Source organism: Dryobates pubescens, chromosome 4 (assembly GCF_014839835.1).
Source record: "Dryobates pubescens isolate bDryPub1 chromosome 4, bDryPub1.pri, whole genome shotgun sequence".
Lineage (NCBI taxonomy): Eukaryota > Metazoa > Chordata > Aves > Piciformes > Picidae > Dryobates > Dryobates pubescens.
Window position 1 is genome coordinate 45,066,416 of NC_071615.1, and position 18,198 is coordinate 45,084,613.

The window sequence follows — 18,198 nt, forward strand, 5'->3', positions numbered from 1 at the left end:
ACTTCCAAAACTATTTCCATCACCTTCCTAGAGAGCCTCTGAAATATGGGCAGCACAGGTGGAATACCTTCTGGGGTCTTGTGCATTGTTGGTTTGTCTCTGAGGATTGTCTTTGCTCCTCCCTCATCACACAGCCAAAGTACACGAACATATTCATGATGTTATGCGTGCTCGATAGGTTTGTCAGATGAAGCCTGTGCCATCACTCATGCTGAATGCCATTGGCTGAAAATCTTAGTGGGGAAGACCACTTTTCATTATGTGTGTACACAGTGAGAGTATATAGCTGGCCTGTCTTTGGCCAGGGAGTATAGATCTTCTGTTGCTGCTCCTCCTGCTAGCCAAATTACCATCGGGCTTCGTGATACACTAAGCAAAACTAAGAGTTGCTTCTCTCTGAAAATATGGGTGCCAGAGAGATTGATGGGGTGATAGTAAGGAAGTGGTTAAAAGGTAGAGGAATGCTTCCTTTCAAAAAGAATGTTCTCCCAGTTAAAATTGTTAGAGTCAGTACTGTTAATAACTTGTCCTATTCAGAGATAAAGTTAGGCACACTAATTGACCTAAGTAGAGATTTCTGTAAGCAAAGTTTGGAGGGGGAAAAAAAACCACCAAGAAGTAATGAAACACAACATTCTTGAATTTGTTTCTATTCTTGTTACATTTAATAGAAGCTTCCAATCTTCCTTAATCCTTTTCTGTTGTTGATTGTACTGTTGGCTTATGACAGTTCTGCCAGAAGCTGAACTATTCAGACAATAAACTCATTTTCTGTACAGTTTAATTTGGGGAGGGGGGGAGAGGGGGAGGTTGTCTTGAAAGCTTCTCTTCCAACTCTTCTATTTCTCTATGTCTAACTGACCTGAAAAAAAAACCATATTTGTAGTCAGCTAGAATTGCTGAAATATAATTAGGACTTTTCCCAACAGAAAACATATCAGATTGAACTTCCTTTGGGAACATGCCTCACTGCCTGCCCTGAGCTGATGTTGTTAGCTCTTGGATCTTGTTTCTCTGCTTTTTTCCTATGTACTAGAGAAAAGAACAGAGAGCCAGGTATCATAGTATCAGTCAGGGTTGGAAAGAACCACAAGGGTCATCTAGTTCCAACCCCCCTGCCATGGGCAGGGACACCCCACACTAGATCAGCCTGGCCAGAGCCTCATCCAGCCCGGTCTTAAACACTTCCAGGGACGGCGCCCCAACCACCTCCCTGGACAACCCATTCCAGGGCTTCACCACTCTCATGGTGAAGAACTTCCTCCTCACCTCCAGCCTGAATCTCCCCACCTCCAGCTTCATTCCATTCCCCCTAGTCCTATCACTAGGGCTGCACTAGGTGCAGCTCCCCACCTTATTGTTTCCCTTCCCCTTTTATATTCTTTTCATGGATGTATTAAGGCAGTGGTTGAAATAAGGAGCTATCCAACATTAAGCTCTGTTGGCCCTTCTGAATTACAGGCAGATTGCTGTCCTAGAGGGATTTCTAAAATTTCATCCCACCATTTTTAGATTTCAGCTTTGGCCACTGGATAAGGAAATATGTCTTGTTCAATGAAGCTGAAGAGAAGGTAATTTTCCCTGAAAATTAGAGTTATCATATTTCTGTGCTATACTTACGCAGAAAGAACTCTTCAGGGTATCTTTGAATCTTCAAGTGCAGTGTGGCTTTGATGTCAGTGCTTGCAATGAAAATCCAGCACATCAGGGGATGCTCACCTCTTGCCTGCCATGACTCCCAGCAGTTTCGTGATGAGTTATCTTGCAGGGCGGTGTGGGATTTTAACACAATAATCTGTTACGTTAGCAGGAGCGTGTCGTGTCAGGGGTAAACCATCCTGGCCAAAAGAGAAGCCACAAATCCCAGGGCATTAAAATTCAGTCAACATTAAAATTATGTAGACTTAAGATATTGAATTAGCTTTGATAGCTAGTGCATTTATTTAATTTATTTTTTTAAGGCTTACTTCCTTCTCAGTATTGGCTTCAAACCCCGGCACGACTAGCTCCACGCTTTGAAGAATATGCTGTAGCACTGAAAAGGAAAACCAACCCAAAACCCAAACTTGTAAAACTAGACTAAGTGTACCAGCCAGGGATTTATTTATTTTTGGTTTAGGGTGGGAAGAGGCAATCAGGTTTGGCAGGCTGGGAGTCAAGGCTGGAGTAGGCAGCGTGTCTCAGACATGAACTTCCAAAGGCCTTTGGAGGATGCCAGGAGAGCTGTGCTGAGTCTGATTTCTCTCTGAGCATGCTTCAAGATTAGATGCCACTGCATGTTGCTGGCTTCGTAAGAGTACTAGGTTAGTAGTGATTGAGGCTGTTTTACCATACATCTTATTTCCCAGTCAACATAACTTGAGTTTAAAACAGTTTGGCCATTCACTGCTTATTCATAATTTATACAACTGTGAATTTTAAATAGTAAATGTCAGTGTTTCCCCCATGGTTTCTGGAACAGCAGCTAAAAGTGCCTGCTCTGCAACAACAGTTTTGGTTTGATATTGGCAATAATACCTTTTCCTAAGCCAGAGAATTACTGTCTCACATTTGAATTGAAAGCTGCCATTTACTTTTAGTGGAGAGAAAGAGGGCCTGTTTGATTTATCCTCTGTATGAAAGTAGTAAAAGTAAGAAGTGGAGCTCTTCAAGGCAAAATATCATTCTGCTAGAGAAAATCTATTATTTGCCTTACATAATTTTACTTGGGCTTGTACTTAGGTTTTGTCTATAAGTCCTAAATTACTCTGACCCTCTGATCTCTCCCCTTGACATCTAGGGAGATGGGGCAGGATGCTGGACAAAACATCTGGTCAGCTGAGAAAGGTTTGAATAGGGAAATTGTGAGGGCCATACAGAAAGTGATGAGAGAGTTCTTCATAGCCATTATCCATGAAAAAAATCTAAGTGTATGTGTCCTCAGAATAAAGCTGATTATTCTGGGCTCCTACCATAAGGAAACAGTCACTTTTCTACCTGTGGATTTTTTGTTCTTTCCACCACTAAGAATTCTCTTTGGCAGGTCTGCCTGGCTTTGTCTGTGTGCAAGCCCATTTAGAGCAGGAGAGGGAAAGCTAATCCCAACTGAATTTCAGTCACCTTTGCCTTCTGGGATATATAGAATTTCCCTTGAAGTTTGTAAAGAGTCTGTGGTGGGCACAAAACAGCCCTACTGGCTCCTTTGATACTTTCAAGCCTCTGCTCCATCAATTGTGCAGGCTTTTGGTTTATTTCCAAGTTCATTCTAACATTCTGGTTTTGATCTGGAGACCCTGATGTTATTTTGATCTTTTATCTTGCTGAAACTTTGTTTCCTTGTGTTTGTTCTAGTGGTAAAGTTGGTTAGGAGTGAAATGATTATTTCAGGCTAAAGGTTACAGTGAGCATGAGAGGAGTTTTTAGATTCTGGGGCACCTGGATGGTCTGGCAGATCTGGAGGTTCATTTTAGGAAGTATTACAGTATCTTTCTTGCCTAAGGCCAAGTGCTGAAGTTGAGGCTATTTTAGACTTGCCTGCTAAAAGGTGTTGGAGGGAAGGTTTCAGTTTTGTGGAAGGGGAAGAAGAATATAGGATTTGATGGGCTTTGTATGGATTCTCAGGGAGCTCCTGAATAGCAGGGGGGGAAATGGAAATTGCTGTGTCTAGGGCAGTTCAGTCAGTTGCTATTTAAGTGATCAAAATTTCACAGATAAATTTGGTTGGTTTGGGTTTGTTTTGTTTGTTGGGTTTGGGTTTAGATATATATGTATGTGTATATAATATATATGTGTGTGTGTGTGTATATGTATATACATATATAAATAGAAATATGTATGTATAAATCCTTGTGAGAAGGATACAAAATGTGCCTCCAATTGCTCAGGGAGTTATTTTCAGATTGGTTTTATACTTTCTATATAGTTTGAGGCTGAGTGCTAGTACTGTTAATTCCTTTATCTTTCTGAGGTAGGTTCACAGTACCACAGTATCACCAAGGTTGGAAGAGACCTCAAAGATCATCGAGTCCAACCTGTCACCACAGACCTCATGACTAAACCATGGCACCAAGTGCCACGTCCAATCCCCTCTTGAACACCTCCAGGGACGGCGACTCCACCACCTCCCTGGGCAGCACATTCCAATGGCAAACGACTCGCTCAGTGAAGAACTTTCTCCTCACCTCCAGTCTAAACCTCCCCTGGGGCAGCTTGAGACTGTGTCCCCTTGTTCTGGTGCTGGTTGCCTGGGAGAAGAGACCAACCCTTTCCTGTCAACAACCACCTTTCAGGTAGCTGTAGAGAGCAATGAGGTCACCCCTGAGCCTCCTCTTCTCCAGGCTAAACAATCCCAGCTCCCTCAGCCTCTCCTCACAGGGCTGTGCTAAAGGCCTCTCCCCAGCCTTGTTGCCCTTCTCTGGACATGTTCAAGTGTCTCAATGTCCTTCTTAAACTGAGGGGCCCAGAACTGGACACAGTACTCAAGGTGCAGCCTAACCAATGCAGAGTGCAGGGGCACAATGGCTTCCCTGAAGAGAGAGGTTGAAAGTGTTGGGGTTTATTCAGTTTAAACACACAATCAAGGCAAATCTGTGTTTTTTGAAAACAAGCAAATTCTGAATCCTGATGATTTTTATTCTGTGGTGTAAAGTTTTTATTTCATTTTCTGTGGGAATTAAACTTTATCTGGTAGTTCCTTGTCACTGTTTTCAGCGTACTCGGTGGCCTTTGTTTCCATGAAAGAGATTACCTAACCCAGCTTCTGATACCTGTTTTTTAAGTTTGCATATAAAAATTAGTTTTATGGGGTCATTAAGGCTCCTAAGGGTGACAGCAAGGCAGCATCACATGATGTTAGTAAAGATGAACACAGGGACTGGGGCACTGCCCTATGAGGAGAGGCTGAGAGCCCTGGGGCTGTTCAGTCTGGAGAAGACTGAGAGGGGATGTAATAAATGTTTCTAAATCTCTGAGGGCTGGGTGTCAGGAGGGAGGGGACAGGCTCTGCTCACTTACACCCTGTGGCAGGACAAGGGGCAAGGGATAGAAACTACAGCACAGGAGGTTCCACCTCAACATGAGGAGGAACTTCTTCACTGTGAGGGTCACAGAGCACTGGAACAGGCTGCCCAGAGAGGTTGTGGAGTCTCCTTCTCTGGAGCCTTCCAAGACCCATCTGGATGCATTCCTGTGTGACCTGCACTGGACTCAATGATCTCTGGAGGTTCCTTCCAACCACTAACATCCTGTGATGCTGTGAACAACCTTTCTAAGGTAATATGGCTTTTTCTTCATATTTTTTTAACCTAAAAAAATATAAACTCAACAAAAATCGAATTGATATACTTTCTTCTCTGAGTTGCACACAGGCAAACAGCACCTACACTTTGGCAGTCCCTCTGATTTTGTTCCCTTCACTTCTATGCTTGCTGTTGCCTCTCCTTTCTGCCCCTCAGAGCTCAAAAATGTTTGTATCAAGTCATTAGACCCCACCTGGAGTACTGCTTCCAGTTCTGAAGCCCCTATTACAGGAAGGATCTGGGCATGCTGGAATGTGTCCAGAGAAAGGCCATGAGGATGACTAGAGGGCTGGAGGTTCTTCCCTGTGGAGACAAACTGAGAGAGTTGGGGCTGTTCAGTCTGGAGAAGAGAAAGCTGCAAGGAGACCTTATTGTGGCCTTCTAGTATCTGAAAGGGGCTACAAGAAAGCTGAGGAGGGACTTTTTAAGGCATGAGGCAGTGATAGGACTAGGGGGAATGGAACAAAAAACCAAACCACTAGAAATGGGTAGATTCAGATTGGATGTTAGGAAGAAGTTCTTCCCCATGAGGGTGGCGAGACACTGGCACAGGTTGCCTAGGAAGGTGGCAGATGCCTCATCCCGGGAAGTTTTGAAGGCCAGGCTGGATGTGGCTGTGAGCAACCTGATCTAGTGTGAGGGGTCCCTGCCCATGGCAGGGGGGTTGGAACTGGATGATCCTAGAGGTCCCTTCCAACCCTGACAATTCTATGATTCTAAGATTATTCCTAGGCAGGAGCTCCAAGGGTATGATACTGCTATTGTTAGTGCTGTGCTAGAAAAGAAGTGCCGAGCTGGGGAAGAAGTGCAGTCAGGACTTGATTGAACTCCCATCGGGCTGCCATTGAAGATTCTCATTATCTTGTACAACCTTTCCTTCCTCTTGCGCTGCGCCGAAGCCTCAGTGACTGCAGGGGAGAAAGTCAGCTGCTGCAGTTTGAGTGCCTGGCGTGTGGGTTACTGAATCAGAAATGTGACATTTATGCCTTTGCTGTTCAGAAATTAAAGTTTCTCTGAGGGAAATAATGAGGTGCAATCAAAACAAGAACCAGTAGTGCCTGCTGCCAGCCAGAAGCAAGCGACAGGGGATGCTGTGTGGAGGTGTGGGGGGTGGTGGGGAGAGGTGTGGAGGTGTGGGTGGGGGTGTGTGGATTGTGCGTGGAGACGTGGAGGTGTGTAGAGGGGGGTGGGGGGATAGGGGGTGGGGTGGAGGTGTGCGCGGGCCGCTATACCCCTGTTGCGGTCCGCGCCGCAGCTGGGGCCAGGGCGCCGCCTGCTGGCCGCCGTTGGGCAGGGGCCGGCCGTGCCAGCAACAGCGAAGGCCCCTGCCCAGCGCCGCCCCCTGCTGGCGCCGCGGCTGCCCTGCCGAGCCGGCCTGCACTTTGAGCCCGTAATGAAAAGCTGAGTCTTGGGAAAGGGTTCAGAGCACCAGGTGCATCCAGTTTCGCGACAAGAGCGTGATATTCCTAAAACTTGGTCTTTGAAGTAACAAGGAGGCCTCCCACAAGACTTTGATGTACTTTTGCATCAAGGTTGCAAGTGCTTGAGACTTCAAGGCATTGAAGGCTGTGCCTAAATCCAGAAACCTTGTTTCCCCCAACAATATGTTGTTGTTGTTTTTATTGTGGTTTGGTTTTTTTAAAACCTCCAATCAGTTGCTATATATAAGCAAAATGTGGTTTTAAGAAGCTAAAAGGTATGTAATAAAAACAGAATCATAGAATGGCTTGAGTTTGATGGGACCTCAAAGATCATCTAGTTTTAATCCCCCTGTCATAAGCTGTGGCATCTCCTGCTAGACCATAGCCTTGGTTTATGGTATAAATGCTAGCTGGGCAAACCTGCAGTAAACTCTTTTTTATGCATTGGACCAGATTTTATGGTTTTTGTGTGGTTCTGTTTTTTTCACCATTGATCCCTGTTATTTTTCCTCAACAACCCATTAGGAAAATCACCTGAAGAGGTGGTTTCATTTTTCTGTTCATCTGGTATCGTCATGTGCTAGTCACCACTTTGAATCTGCTGATTTTTGTCACTTAGATGGGTGCAGCAGGCCTTGTTGACAATCATGCACAATTGAGTTTTATTTAATGTATTGAAAACTGAGGTTTTTAATGGGTCTTTTTGTTTCTCTCAACATTTAGGTGGAGAACAGGCCAAAGTATTATGGACGAGAGTAAGTATTTTTCCTCTTCTAAGTGTCTTTTGGGGGCATCCAAAAGTTGTTGTTCTGAACTTTAAAAACAAAAGTGAAGGTCTCATAAAACACTTGATTTTACCTTTCACTTCAGCTGGGAGTGAAATACGTTGAAAGCCTAATAATTTACTTGTGTTGCAGTCAGCACTGATCACATTCCATGGACCGTGCTGCTATCTGAGCCTGCATCCTTACTTTGTTTTTCTCAGGATCATTTGGGGAAAAAAACTTAATTGTGTGGAGTACTTATTCCTTTTATTTTGGTTGTCACTTAAGCCTCCCAGTGGACCTGCAATGGACTTGCAGTGGGAGGAGAGCAGTAGCTGCCTCCTTCACTGTATGTTCCTACACTTCTACCACCATAGATGGCTGTGGAATAATGTGTATATACCACTGCACTGTAACTGATGAAGCTACGAGGTCTGGAGTGCCCAAAGAGGTGTGTGTTTGCTGTGAGGAAGATAACAGGCCACTAGAGAATAGTTCCTTTGTGCTCAGCAGTCTTCTTGCTGGGCTGGATCCTGCATTGGCACAGAGATTTGGGAAGGAGAAGGTGAAGGGCATAGCCACTGCAGCAACCACCCAGATCTGGCATTTGACCTTTACTAGAGTAATCTGCTGAGGCCCTAGCCCTCATTGCTAGCTAAATTACTTAGATACTGTGTTCTATTTTTTCCTTCCACCCCAGACACATCATCTGTGTTTAATGATCCTTTTCTACTATCAAAACCCTCAAGAGCTAGCAGCTTTGCCCCTAATTACTGAAGTTTCATTTTTAAGTATTATCTTTGACAATAGGGAATTCAGATCTAGCCACTAGAGTACAACAGAGCTAAAGACAGTACTTACCTCAGTAACCCACCACACTTCCTACAGGAGGACTTGTAAAACCATTACTGCGGTCTCTTATCCCAAAACCTGCCTGGCTGTTGACGTACTCAGAGTTTGTGAAGCAGCAGGGCTGGCAGGAACTGTGAGAAGTCACCTCAGGAACCTGCCCAGGCAAGATCACATTAGTTCTCATGCAGAAAGATTTCAGAACCACTGGGACAATGCTATAAAAGCAGTTGACTCAGTGCTCAGTAGTGCTTGGAAAGTGAATTAGGAATTTCCAGGGAAAGAAAAGGGGGGGAGAGGGGAAACAACTACATTATTATATAAATCTATGATGTGACTGCATTTTAAATAGTGCACATAGTCCTGGTTCCTCTCTGCCCCTTCCTTCTCCCTCCCATTTAGAAAGGATGCAGAGGAAATGAAAGGTGCAGCAAAATGCAGCAATAATTGAGCAAAGAGATGCAGCTCCTACCATAGGAGGAAAATTGACAAGTCTTCCCCACTGGGTGTCCAAGAGGGGAACATACACAGTGTTCCTCTCAAGTTCATTGCCATGCAGAGGCCAAAAGCATAAAGATATTAAAGGGTTTAAGAGTGAGATTCTCAGATTCATGAAGGGTAAGGTCACAGCTGATCAGGCACATCTTCTAGCTCGGCCCGTGATAGATAGGCAGTGATGTGAAGTGAAAGAAATGTGTCACTGCTTCCTGTACTCCTTCTGTAGGCATTCCTTGTCAGCTGCTGTCAGAGGCAGGTGTCCAAGTTCAGGAGATCTTGTGCCATGTACAAGCTGGTTTAATGCCCTTATAAAAACGTACCAAAAACGCCCATGGGAAAGTTCAGATTACTCAGTGCTTACCACTCATGGTAAAAGACATTTCACAGGCGTCCCAAGTATCCTGTCACAGTATCACAGTGTCACTAAGGTTGGAAGAGACCTCGAGGATCATCGAGTCCAACCTGTCACCACAGACCTCATGACTAGACCATGGCACCAAGTGCCACATCCAATCTCCTTTTGAACACCTCCAGGGATGGTGACTCCACCACCTCCCCTGAGCAGTGACCTCTCAAATTGAGAATAGACAGGAGTGCTTCTTTTCCTAACATCTAACCTAAAGCCTGCTGTATTTTATAATGAACACCAAACAGATTGATCAGGTATCTGTTAAATGTAGATTTTGCAGTGGTGAATAGCTTATGCTCATTATTTTTAACAAGAGTTGTGAATTGTCATGAGTTTACTGGTAAAGACACACTTAAATTACGTCATCTAGCAGATGCTTGTTTCAGGTCGGATGTGGCAGTAAATAAGTGCATCCCCCTCCAGTACAGATGAATCACTTTACATATTTTTGAACTGAAAGATCACCTAGACCTAATATTTTCAACCTCTACTAGCTGTGAGAAGACAACATGAAGGGAACAGAACGTTGCTTGCATTTACAGCCAATGTGTTTTTAGCTTCTCTTTCACTACTGAGCCAGAGGCAGCGTTAGAAACATGCCGCGTTGTATGTGCTGTCAGAAAAGAGAAGATGCTGAAGGCCAGTACATTTTAGTTCCTTTTTTTTTTTTTTCAGACAGCAGCAAAGATAGAAACTTTCAAAACCTCTAAGGGGATACACAGAGTCTTATCAGCTGGCAAAATGTGTGTAGGAGTTAAGACTCAAACCGCTGTAAAGACTGCGCTGGTACTTACGGAAAGATCGCTGCTAAATATTGATCATTGTAAGGTTAATTGTGCAGTCTAGGGCCTCTTCCTTACTTCATATAGCAGTGACAAAGGAATCAGAGAAGTATTGCTTTTCTCCAACATTGAATGGAGCTCATTGGTAGGAAGAGAGCAGTACTTTTCTTACATCCTCTTGCCATTTCTTGTCCCAGCTTCCCTTGCACATTTGAGGAAGCAATGTTAACATAAAAAATTAAGTGAACTGATGGTAAGAATGATCTCTCTCTAATTTTGTCATCTCCATTAAAAAAAGGGGGGGGAAAAGTAATGCCTTTGTGCCTAGTTTTCAATTCTGTTGTAAGGCCTTTAGAAGAGAAACAAGGAAGAGTGGCATAGCCTGAGATGAAAAAGAGGAGAAAAGTTGTGTAAAAAGGGAACATTTACAGGAAAAAAACAATCACTGGGTGCAGCTGAGCCTTATGCTGAGTGAAACTGCATATATGGAGTCACCATCATTGGAGGTGTTTAGGAGGAGTGCTTGGTTGCATGGTTTAGTTGATTAGGTGGGTTGGATGTTAGGCTGGACACAATGATTTCAAAGGTCTCTTCCAACCTGGTCCTGTCCTGTCCTATTCTATTCTATTCTATTCTATTCTATTCTATTCTACTCTACTCTACTCTACTCTACTCCATTCTGTTCTGTTCTGTTCTGTTCTGTTCTGTTCTACGGTGTCATTTTTCTTTTGCCTGTGTAAGCTTTGTTTTACCTCTGTGTTGGACTTCCCAAGCTAGATGACTGTCTTTCCATTTCTAGATGCTTGGCCACTGCCCTGATGGCTTAAACCATGCTACTGTGTAGTACAGAAGTTTTCAAACAGTTTCTAGGCTGGAGAAGTAGGTGCTTCTGCTCAGGTTGTTCTTTAAGTCACTGAGATGTCTTCCTTTAGGTTTCATGGGATCATTTCACGAGAGCAAGCAGATGAGATACTTGCTGGTGTAGAAGGAGCATATATTCTTAGAGAAAGCCAGAGGCAACCCGGCTGCTATACCCTCGCTCTCAGGTAAACGCTGTTTTAATAGAGGCTCATAGTTCTAATGGAGATGTGTTTAAAGGAGGAGAATATATCAATCCCTTCTGAGTGAAATCTCTGTCCACTTCATGGTGACAGTGATGTTATACCCTCTTGTCAGCAGCTTGACAATCACAGTACTGCACAATTCTGTCACTCCTTTAGCAGTTGGCTCTTTTCTGATGCAAGCTGTGCCTGTTCTCAAAGTTCTTGGTACATGAGTGTTACAAAGAATGGAACTTCTTGAAAACTCTGTAAGAGATGTGAGGGAGTACAGAACATGGGAGTGTCCCAGCAGAGGACACAGCCAGGTTGTCTTCTGAGCTCAGTGAAGTGTTACACAGATACATTGGCAACCATGGGAGAAAATAATCCTGGATAAACCTGGAAAATCATTAAGCCTGGTGGCTGACCAGCTGTCAAAGGCAGCATACCAGACTTCAGTTTTCTTCCCTTACTGGAATTCAAACTTGCTGTATAAATACAGTGTGAAACATGGGATGCCACTGCTCAAAGAAGTAAGAGTCTGCTGCTCTGCTTACTGCAAAATTCAGTGGGAACACAATCGACAACCTCCCCGCTCCTCACTGGTGGCTTTTCTGGTGTAACTGTGCCATTCAAAACTTGCCCATGTGACAGTCTGATATCTGCTGTGAGTCAGCAACAAGAGGACCAGGTATTCTATTGGATTCTGACAAAACCAAGCTCCTTGAAAATACTTTGCAATGTTTACAGCAGTATTACTTCTGTGGGATATGCACCAAATAACAGCCTGCATTTTTACTCTTTTGCTTGGTAAGCCAGTAAGAAAAATCCTTTAAGGAGTTACCCCATGTAGCTACAATATGGTGCTGAAATCACTCTCAGAATTTGTACTGATGTGCAGATGGTGGAGCTGGAAAAGCTGGTGAGTCATGCCAACCAAAATGTGGTGTAAATTAAAATCAACTTTTGTCAGCTGAAAAAGAACAAATGCCTTCTTGTTGGGTTTTATTTTAAAGAGTTTTGTCAAGATTTCAAAAGAACTACCAAAGGATGGGGATTGTGGCAAAGTGCCTGTTGTTTTGACACAACAGCATGATTTCTGAATCTGTCTGAACAATTACTTATAAAATCATAAACTGAATTCAGGAGCAAATTGGATATTCATATATTAATGTGGGAGGAAAACAAACAAGGTTTAAACAGCTGGGTTTGAATGCCCCACAAAGTATGCAGAGTTTTGCACTTCTGATGCTATACACAAGGACCAGTTAACCCAACCCATTAGCTTTGTGTCTTGTATTCAAGAATTGGATTCCAGCACTGGTGTTCTATACCCAGTGTGCTACTACAGCACTTTGCTTTTAAAAAACTGTTTTAAAAACCCCTTGTAGGTTCCATCTGCCCCAAAGAGCTTCACAGGGCCAGAGTTATCCTACAGAACTTTGGGTGTTTATTTAGGTCCCTGAATTAGGAGCTCAGTCTCCCTGGCTTCCTACCAGAGGGTAGAGAAGAGAAGGCTCCGAGGGGACCTTATTGTGGCCTTCCAGTATCTGAAGGGGGCCTCAAGAACGCTGGGTCAGGGAATGGAAAAAAACCTGAACTGGGTAGATTCAGTTTGGATGTTAGGAAGAAGTTCTTCACCATGAGGGTGGTGAGAACTGGCACAAGTTGCCCAGGAGGGTGGTAGAAGCCTCATCCCTGGAGGTTTTGAAGGCCAGGCTGGATGTGGCTGTGCACAACCTGATGTAGTGTGAGGCCACGGCAGGGGAATTGGAACTAGATGATCTTTGAGGTCCCTTCCAACCCTGACAATTCTATGATTCTATGACTGAGACCCTTAGGATTTGAATTATCTGGTAGAGGTGCCTGTCTCTCTTCACTGACTTAAATACATTCATGGTGATATAAGCAACCCATTTTTGCACCTCAGAAATGCCCTGGGATGGAAAAGCTCTCCACATAATTATGCTTCCCAATTTAAGGTCTTGTCAATGGCAAACCTCTCCTGTGATAGTGGATCCTCAGTGGATCCTGTGGATTTCAATTTAAATTACATGCATCTGGGTCACATGGCTTGTTACGGAGAATTTGCCTCAGTTCTGTAGCTTGGTCCCTGAGACGCCATCAAGTTTAGGTTTGAACTCCAGTTGTATCCACAGAGATCTGGTGGCAGCCAGATATGCATATTCATAGAATCATAGAATCAACCAGCTTGGAAAAGACCTCAGAGATCATCAAGTCAAAATTATTACCTAATACCTAAGACCTCATAACAACTAAACTATGGCTCCAAGTGCCACATCCAATCCTTTTTTGAACACCTCCAGGGATGGTGACTCCACCACCTCCCTGGGCAGCACATTCCAGTGGCCAGTTACTCTTTCTGTGAAGAACTTCCTCCTCACCTTGAGCCTAAACTTCCCCTGGCACACCTTGAGACTGTGTCCTCTTGTTCTGGTGCTGGTTGCCTGGAAGAAGAGACCAACCCCCTCCTGGCTACAACCACCCTTCAGGTAGTTGTAGAGAGTAATAAGGGTCTCCCCCTGAGCCTCCTCTTCTCCAGGCTAAACAACCCCAGCTCCCTCAGCCTCTCCTCACAGGGCTGTGCTCCAGGCCTCTCCCCAGCCTTGTTGCCCTTCTCTGGACATGTTCAAGAGTTTCAATGTCCTTCTTAAACTGAGGAGCCCAGAACTGGACACAGTACTCAAGGTGTGGCCTAACTAGTGCTGAGTACAGGGCAGAATGACCTCCCTGCTCCTGCTGGCCACACTATCTCTGATGCAGGCCAGGATGCCATTGGCCTTCTTGGCCACCTGGGCTCACTGCTGGCTCCTCTTCAGCTGCTGTCAACCAGTACAGTACCCCCAGGTCCCTTCCTGCCTGGCTGCTCTCCAGCCACTCCAACCTCAGCCTGTAGCACTGCATGTGGTTGTGGCCAAAGCACAAAACCTGGCACTTGGATTTGTTAAATGCCAATATATGTCTGTATTCCATAGATTTGTCAGAGAAATTACCTCCTGAGTGTTGTGCCAGTATGGATTTTCCCTTTTCACTCTTCCCTCTCTTTCTTCTCTCCCTCCTTTTGTTCTGGTGTGTGCAGATTTGGGAATCAGACCCTAAACTACAGGCTGTTCTATGATGGGAAGCACTTTGTTGGGGAGAAAAGATTTGAATCGATCCACGACCTGGTTACAGATGGCTTGATAACACTGTACATAGAAACAAAGGCTTCTGAGTATATCTCCAAAATGACAACAAACCCCATCTATGAACACATTGGATATGCTACTTTGCTGAGAGAAAAAGTCTCACGGAGGCTGAGCAGAACAAAAAATGAATCAAGAAAAGCAAGTGTAACCAGTGAAGAAAATACTCCAGTTGAAAAGGTAAGCACTCAGTTTAGAATTTTGGCAATTAATGCCAGTCTTTCAATCAAATCTGAGAGGGAAAAAAAGTGGTGTTTTGACAAAAGGCTTGTTTCTATTTTTCTATGCTTCAGTAAGTATTACTATCCCACTGCAAAGTTTATATCCTGTTATATGTGATCTTGGTTCCAGACTAATATCTGACTGGAGCTTATGATGAAAGCTTTCTAATAAGTACCAAATGCAAATGTTTTTGCTGTGTAAATGCATACTTGCAGACATATACACACACACACACTGTCTGACATAGGAGCTGCATCTAAAATCATTCACAAGTTCCTGTTCTTTGTCCACGTATATTCAAGCATATTCCAAAGAAGGATTATGAAACTGGTTCCCGCTGACCCTTCACCATAGCTCAAGTTTGTTACCTTTCTGTTCCATTGTGAAAAGCTTCTCTTTTCTGCCAAGTCTTTGGTGGATGGGTCTCAAATTGGGATACTGTGTGTTTTCTTGCCTTTCTTCTTGTGGGTCTGAAATCGGGATATTATGTGCTTGCTTCCCTTTCTTCTCAGACTTCTCATACGGAGTGGGCTTTCCTTGATCTCCTTCTCTCATGCACCCATATTCCATAGCATTGTATGCACGATGGCTGATTTCCATGATGATAAATTAGTAAGTTAGTAGCCATCTAGGGATGTAAAATTAGATGTAAAACAACCTTGTGAGAAGTGATGTGGGTATTTTCATTTTCGAGGTGATTAGGCAGTAAGAGCTGTTAAAGACAACTCATTTTTGAGTCTGGTGTTTGTGCTGAATTGACTTTACTGCCACTTGAAATTGTAGTTCTGCAATGTGATTTACTTTAGTGTTCAGTGTGCTGGCCAGCTAGTTGGGAGCTAGAGCTGGTTTGTATTTGGGAAGCAAAGAGTGAATTTGCTGCCATATAGTAATGTTGAGCATGAAACAAGATCAGCTTTTTTGTGTGATGATTCCTCATCACTCCAGGACATTTCTAGAATAGTTGCTATCTGTTAAGCTCACATATCTGCATTGTCTGATTATGTACTGGTTTGGATTTCTCAGTAGTAATAACTGCTCAAGTAACTGGGACTGGGATTGTGTCCAGTTGTGGGTTCCCCAGTTCAGGAGGGACAGGGATCTGCTCGTAAGAGTCCAATGGAGGGCTATGAGGATGATGAAGGGACTGGAGCATGTGCCCTGTGAGGAGAGGCTGAGAGCCCTGGGGCTGTTTAGTCTGGAGAAGAGAAGACTGAGAAGGAATTTGATAAATGTTTATAAATATCTGAGGGTTGGGTGTCAAGGGGGAGAGGACAGGCTCCCCACAGAGGTGGTGGAGTCTCCTTTTTCAGCCAGGGCAGTTTTGAGTAGAACTGTTAAAAAAACCTCTTTTAAACCAAAGAAGGCAAACTGTTGCTGCAGGGATCCCTGCCCTCCCTCCTTCACAGCTCCCTTTTTGCTGATGTGCAGTTTTATGCAGCTACATGGTAGGTGATGCTAGAAAACAGCTCCAGACTGAAAACTCAGCCAGAAGAAAAGTCCTTTGAATGTTCAGTCAGATCTGCTACCTGATCCACCTCATATGAGTAGAAATACAACACAAAGAAGAGGGCAAGTCTTTTTTCTGGCAACAGCTTAAAAAATGATGATACTGACATAGAGTGAGTGGAGAACTGCATCCTTAGATACTGGTGCCTGAAAATGTTTGACCTTGATGTACCTTGCTGTCAATAGTGAAAATACACCTCTGAATCTCTTTAGTGATTGGGTTAGGTCTTCTTTTGCATTGTGGCTGAATGAAGTTAAAGTGTTCAGAGTATTATTTACCTCTGAGGCAGCTTGTGATGCCAAAAGCAGTACTGTGGCTCTTTACGAGGATCGGTGCTCATCTAGTTTTCGGGGCTGCGTGGCTGCACTGCTGTATAAAAATAGCTGGCTTCAGCTAAGCTGTTACACTGTTGGCAACTCTCTCTGCCTTCTTCCCACTGAGGGAAAGCAGCAGGAGGAATAGCAGCTGTTTCTGCCATATTTTTCTTGCCAGGAGGAGTAGGAGCAATCACAGCTACAAGGGGAGTGAGGCTAAAAAGGCAGAGTGATCGGCTCACAGGCTGAAGATCTGCTGTAGCAGCTGAAGCCTCACTGTTGATAGTTAGGACTCATATGGGTTTCTCTACTGGTACCAGTAGTTTTTCATCATCTCATGCAAATCCATGTAAAGAAGGTTCATTGCAAGTAAATTATCAGCAAGGAAAGAAAATCACTTAAGTCTGTATGGTGAAGCCTACCGTGTTTGCTTTTGATTCATGTTTCTAAGGGAAGCTCATGAGAGGTCTGGGTAACAGACAAGGGGTAATGGATATAAACTGCAGCACAGGAGGTTCCACCTCAGCATGAGGAGGAACTTCTTCACTGTGAGGAAGGAGGAACTTCTTTGCTATGAGGGTCACAGAGCACTGGAACAGGCTCCCCAGAGAGGTTGTGGAGTCTCCTCTGGAGGCTTTCAAGACCCATCTGGATGCATTCCTCTGTGACCTGCACTGGATTCTATGGTACTGCTCTGGCTGGGGGGTTGGACTCAATGATCTCCTGAGGTCCCTTCCAACCTCTAACATCCTGTGTGATCCTGTGACAAAGATTCAGGCATCAAGATTCCCATTTATTCCTCACACTAACTTCAGATAAAGTATGGCCTGGGCCTTGACCTAAACTGGTGAAATATCAAACGTTTGTCAGAAAGAGCATACAGAGACAAAGAAGGGTAAAGGCAATTTAGTGACTGGTTTTGTATCAACTTTAAAAGTCTTCTAAAATGTAATAATAACATGGGGGAGTGGTAGTTCAGTGTGAGTTGTATCAGATGTTTTGCTTGAGGCTATCATATGTTGTACAGCATTTTAGACAAAGGCCATGGTTTGCCCACAAATTAAAACCTTCACCCACTTCAATTACTCCAATACATTCCAGACCCCTAGAAATAAGTGGATGAATATTCAGTGTGACATTTCTTTGCTGCATGTGTGAAAAATCAGAGAGTTTTGTATGAAGTATGTTTTCTCTGACCAACTGAACAGGTAAAATGTCTTTTTTTGGTAACCAAGCTGCTTTATTGTAAAGTGTTTTGAATGTTGCAGAAATGATGGAGGGAAAGCCATACATGCAGGATGAAGCTTCCATTATTTCTCAAGAGGAAGGTGGGAATTCACTGCTCTGAGGTTAGGCATCAGTACTCCTACAGATTAGGCTTTTTACAAGTGAGATTTTTGTTTTAGACTGAAACCAATTCCAGAGTGTGAAAGTGCAGCTGAAGGCATTTGTCTCCTTAGCAGGTTTGTTAACACCATCTGGGGATTCTGCTCATTCTGTCACCTCCCACACTGGCAGTGGCGATTATTCAGTGTCTCAGTCGCTCCAGCGCCACTGCTCCCCGTGGGGTAGGTCGATGGAAGGGGGCCACCAAGGCGTGGGCTGGCAGGAGAAGCCTGCATTTAGATGAAATGTCTTGGTACTGCCTGGGGTACCTGTCTGTTCCCATAATGATAATTTCTTTGAGGTTATAATTAGCGGAGTCGTGCCCATTCCAGAAGCGGGGTGTGATACATGGGCTGGATTAAGCTGTTGTTGTTCCGGCCTTTTTATCCATGGGGGTTTTTTGTAGCAGGCCTAAGAAAATGTTTGCACTTTAAGACAGTGCCAGTGCTTCATCTGAAAGTTATTTCTGTCTGACTTTAAAGAGGTGCTAGATTTGTAGACACAGATTGCAAATTTTAGTCCAA

At 44.0% G+C, this 18,198-nt stretch overlaps 1 protein-coding gene across 1 annotated transcript in view; it reads left to right on the plus strand.

Annotated features, from left to right (window-relative positions):
- Positions 1 to 18,198, plus strand: part of CHN2 (chimerin 2) — a 204,154-nt gene that overhangs the window by 111,994 nt on the left and 73,962 nt on the right. The window contains exons 4-6 of the mRNA XM_054161207.1: positions 7,421 to 7,452; positions 10,932 to 11,045; positions 14,140 to 14,425. Coding sequence (XP_054017182.1) covers positions 7,421 to 7,452; positions 10,932 to 11,045; positions 14,140 to 14,425 — 432 coding nt within the window. The remainder of the gene's footprint in view (positions 1 to 7,420; positions 7,453 to 10,931; positions 11,046 to 14,139; positions 14,426 to 18,198) is intronic.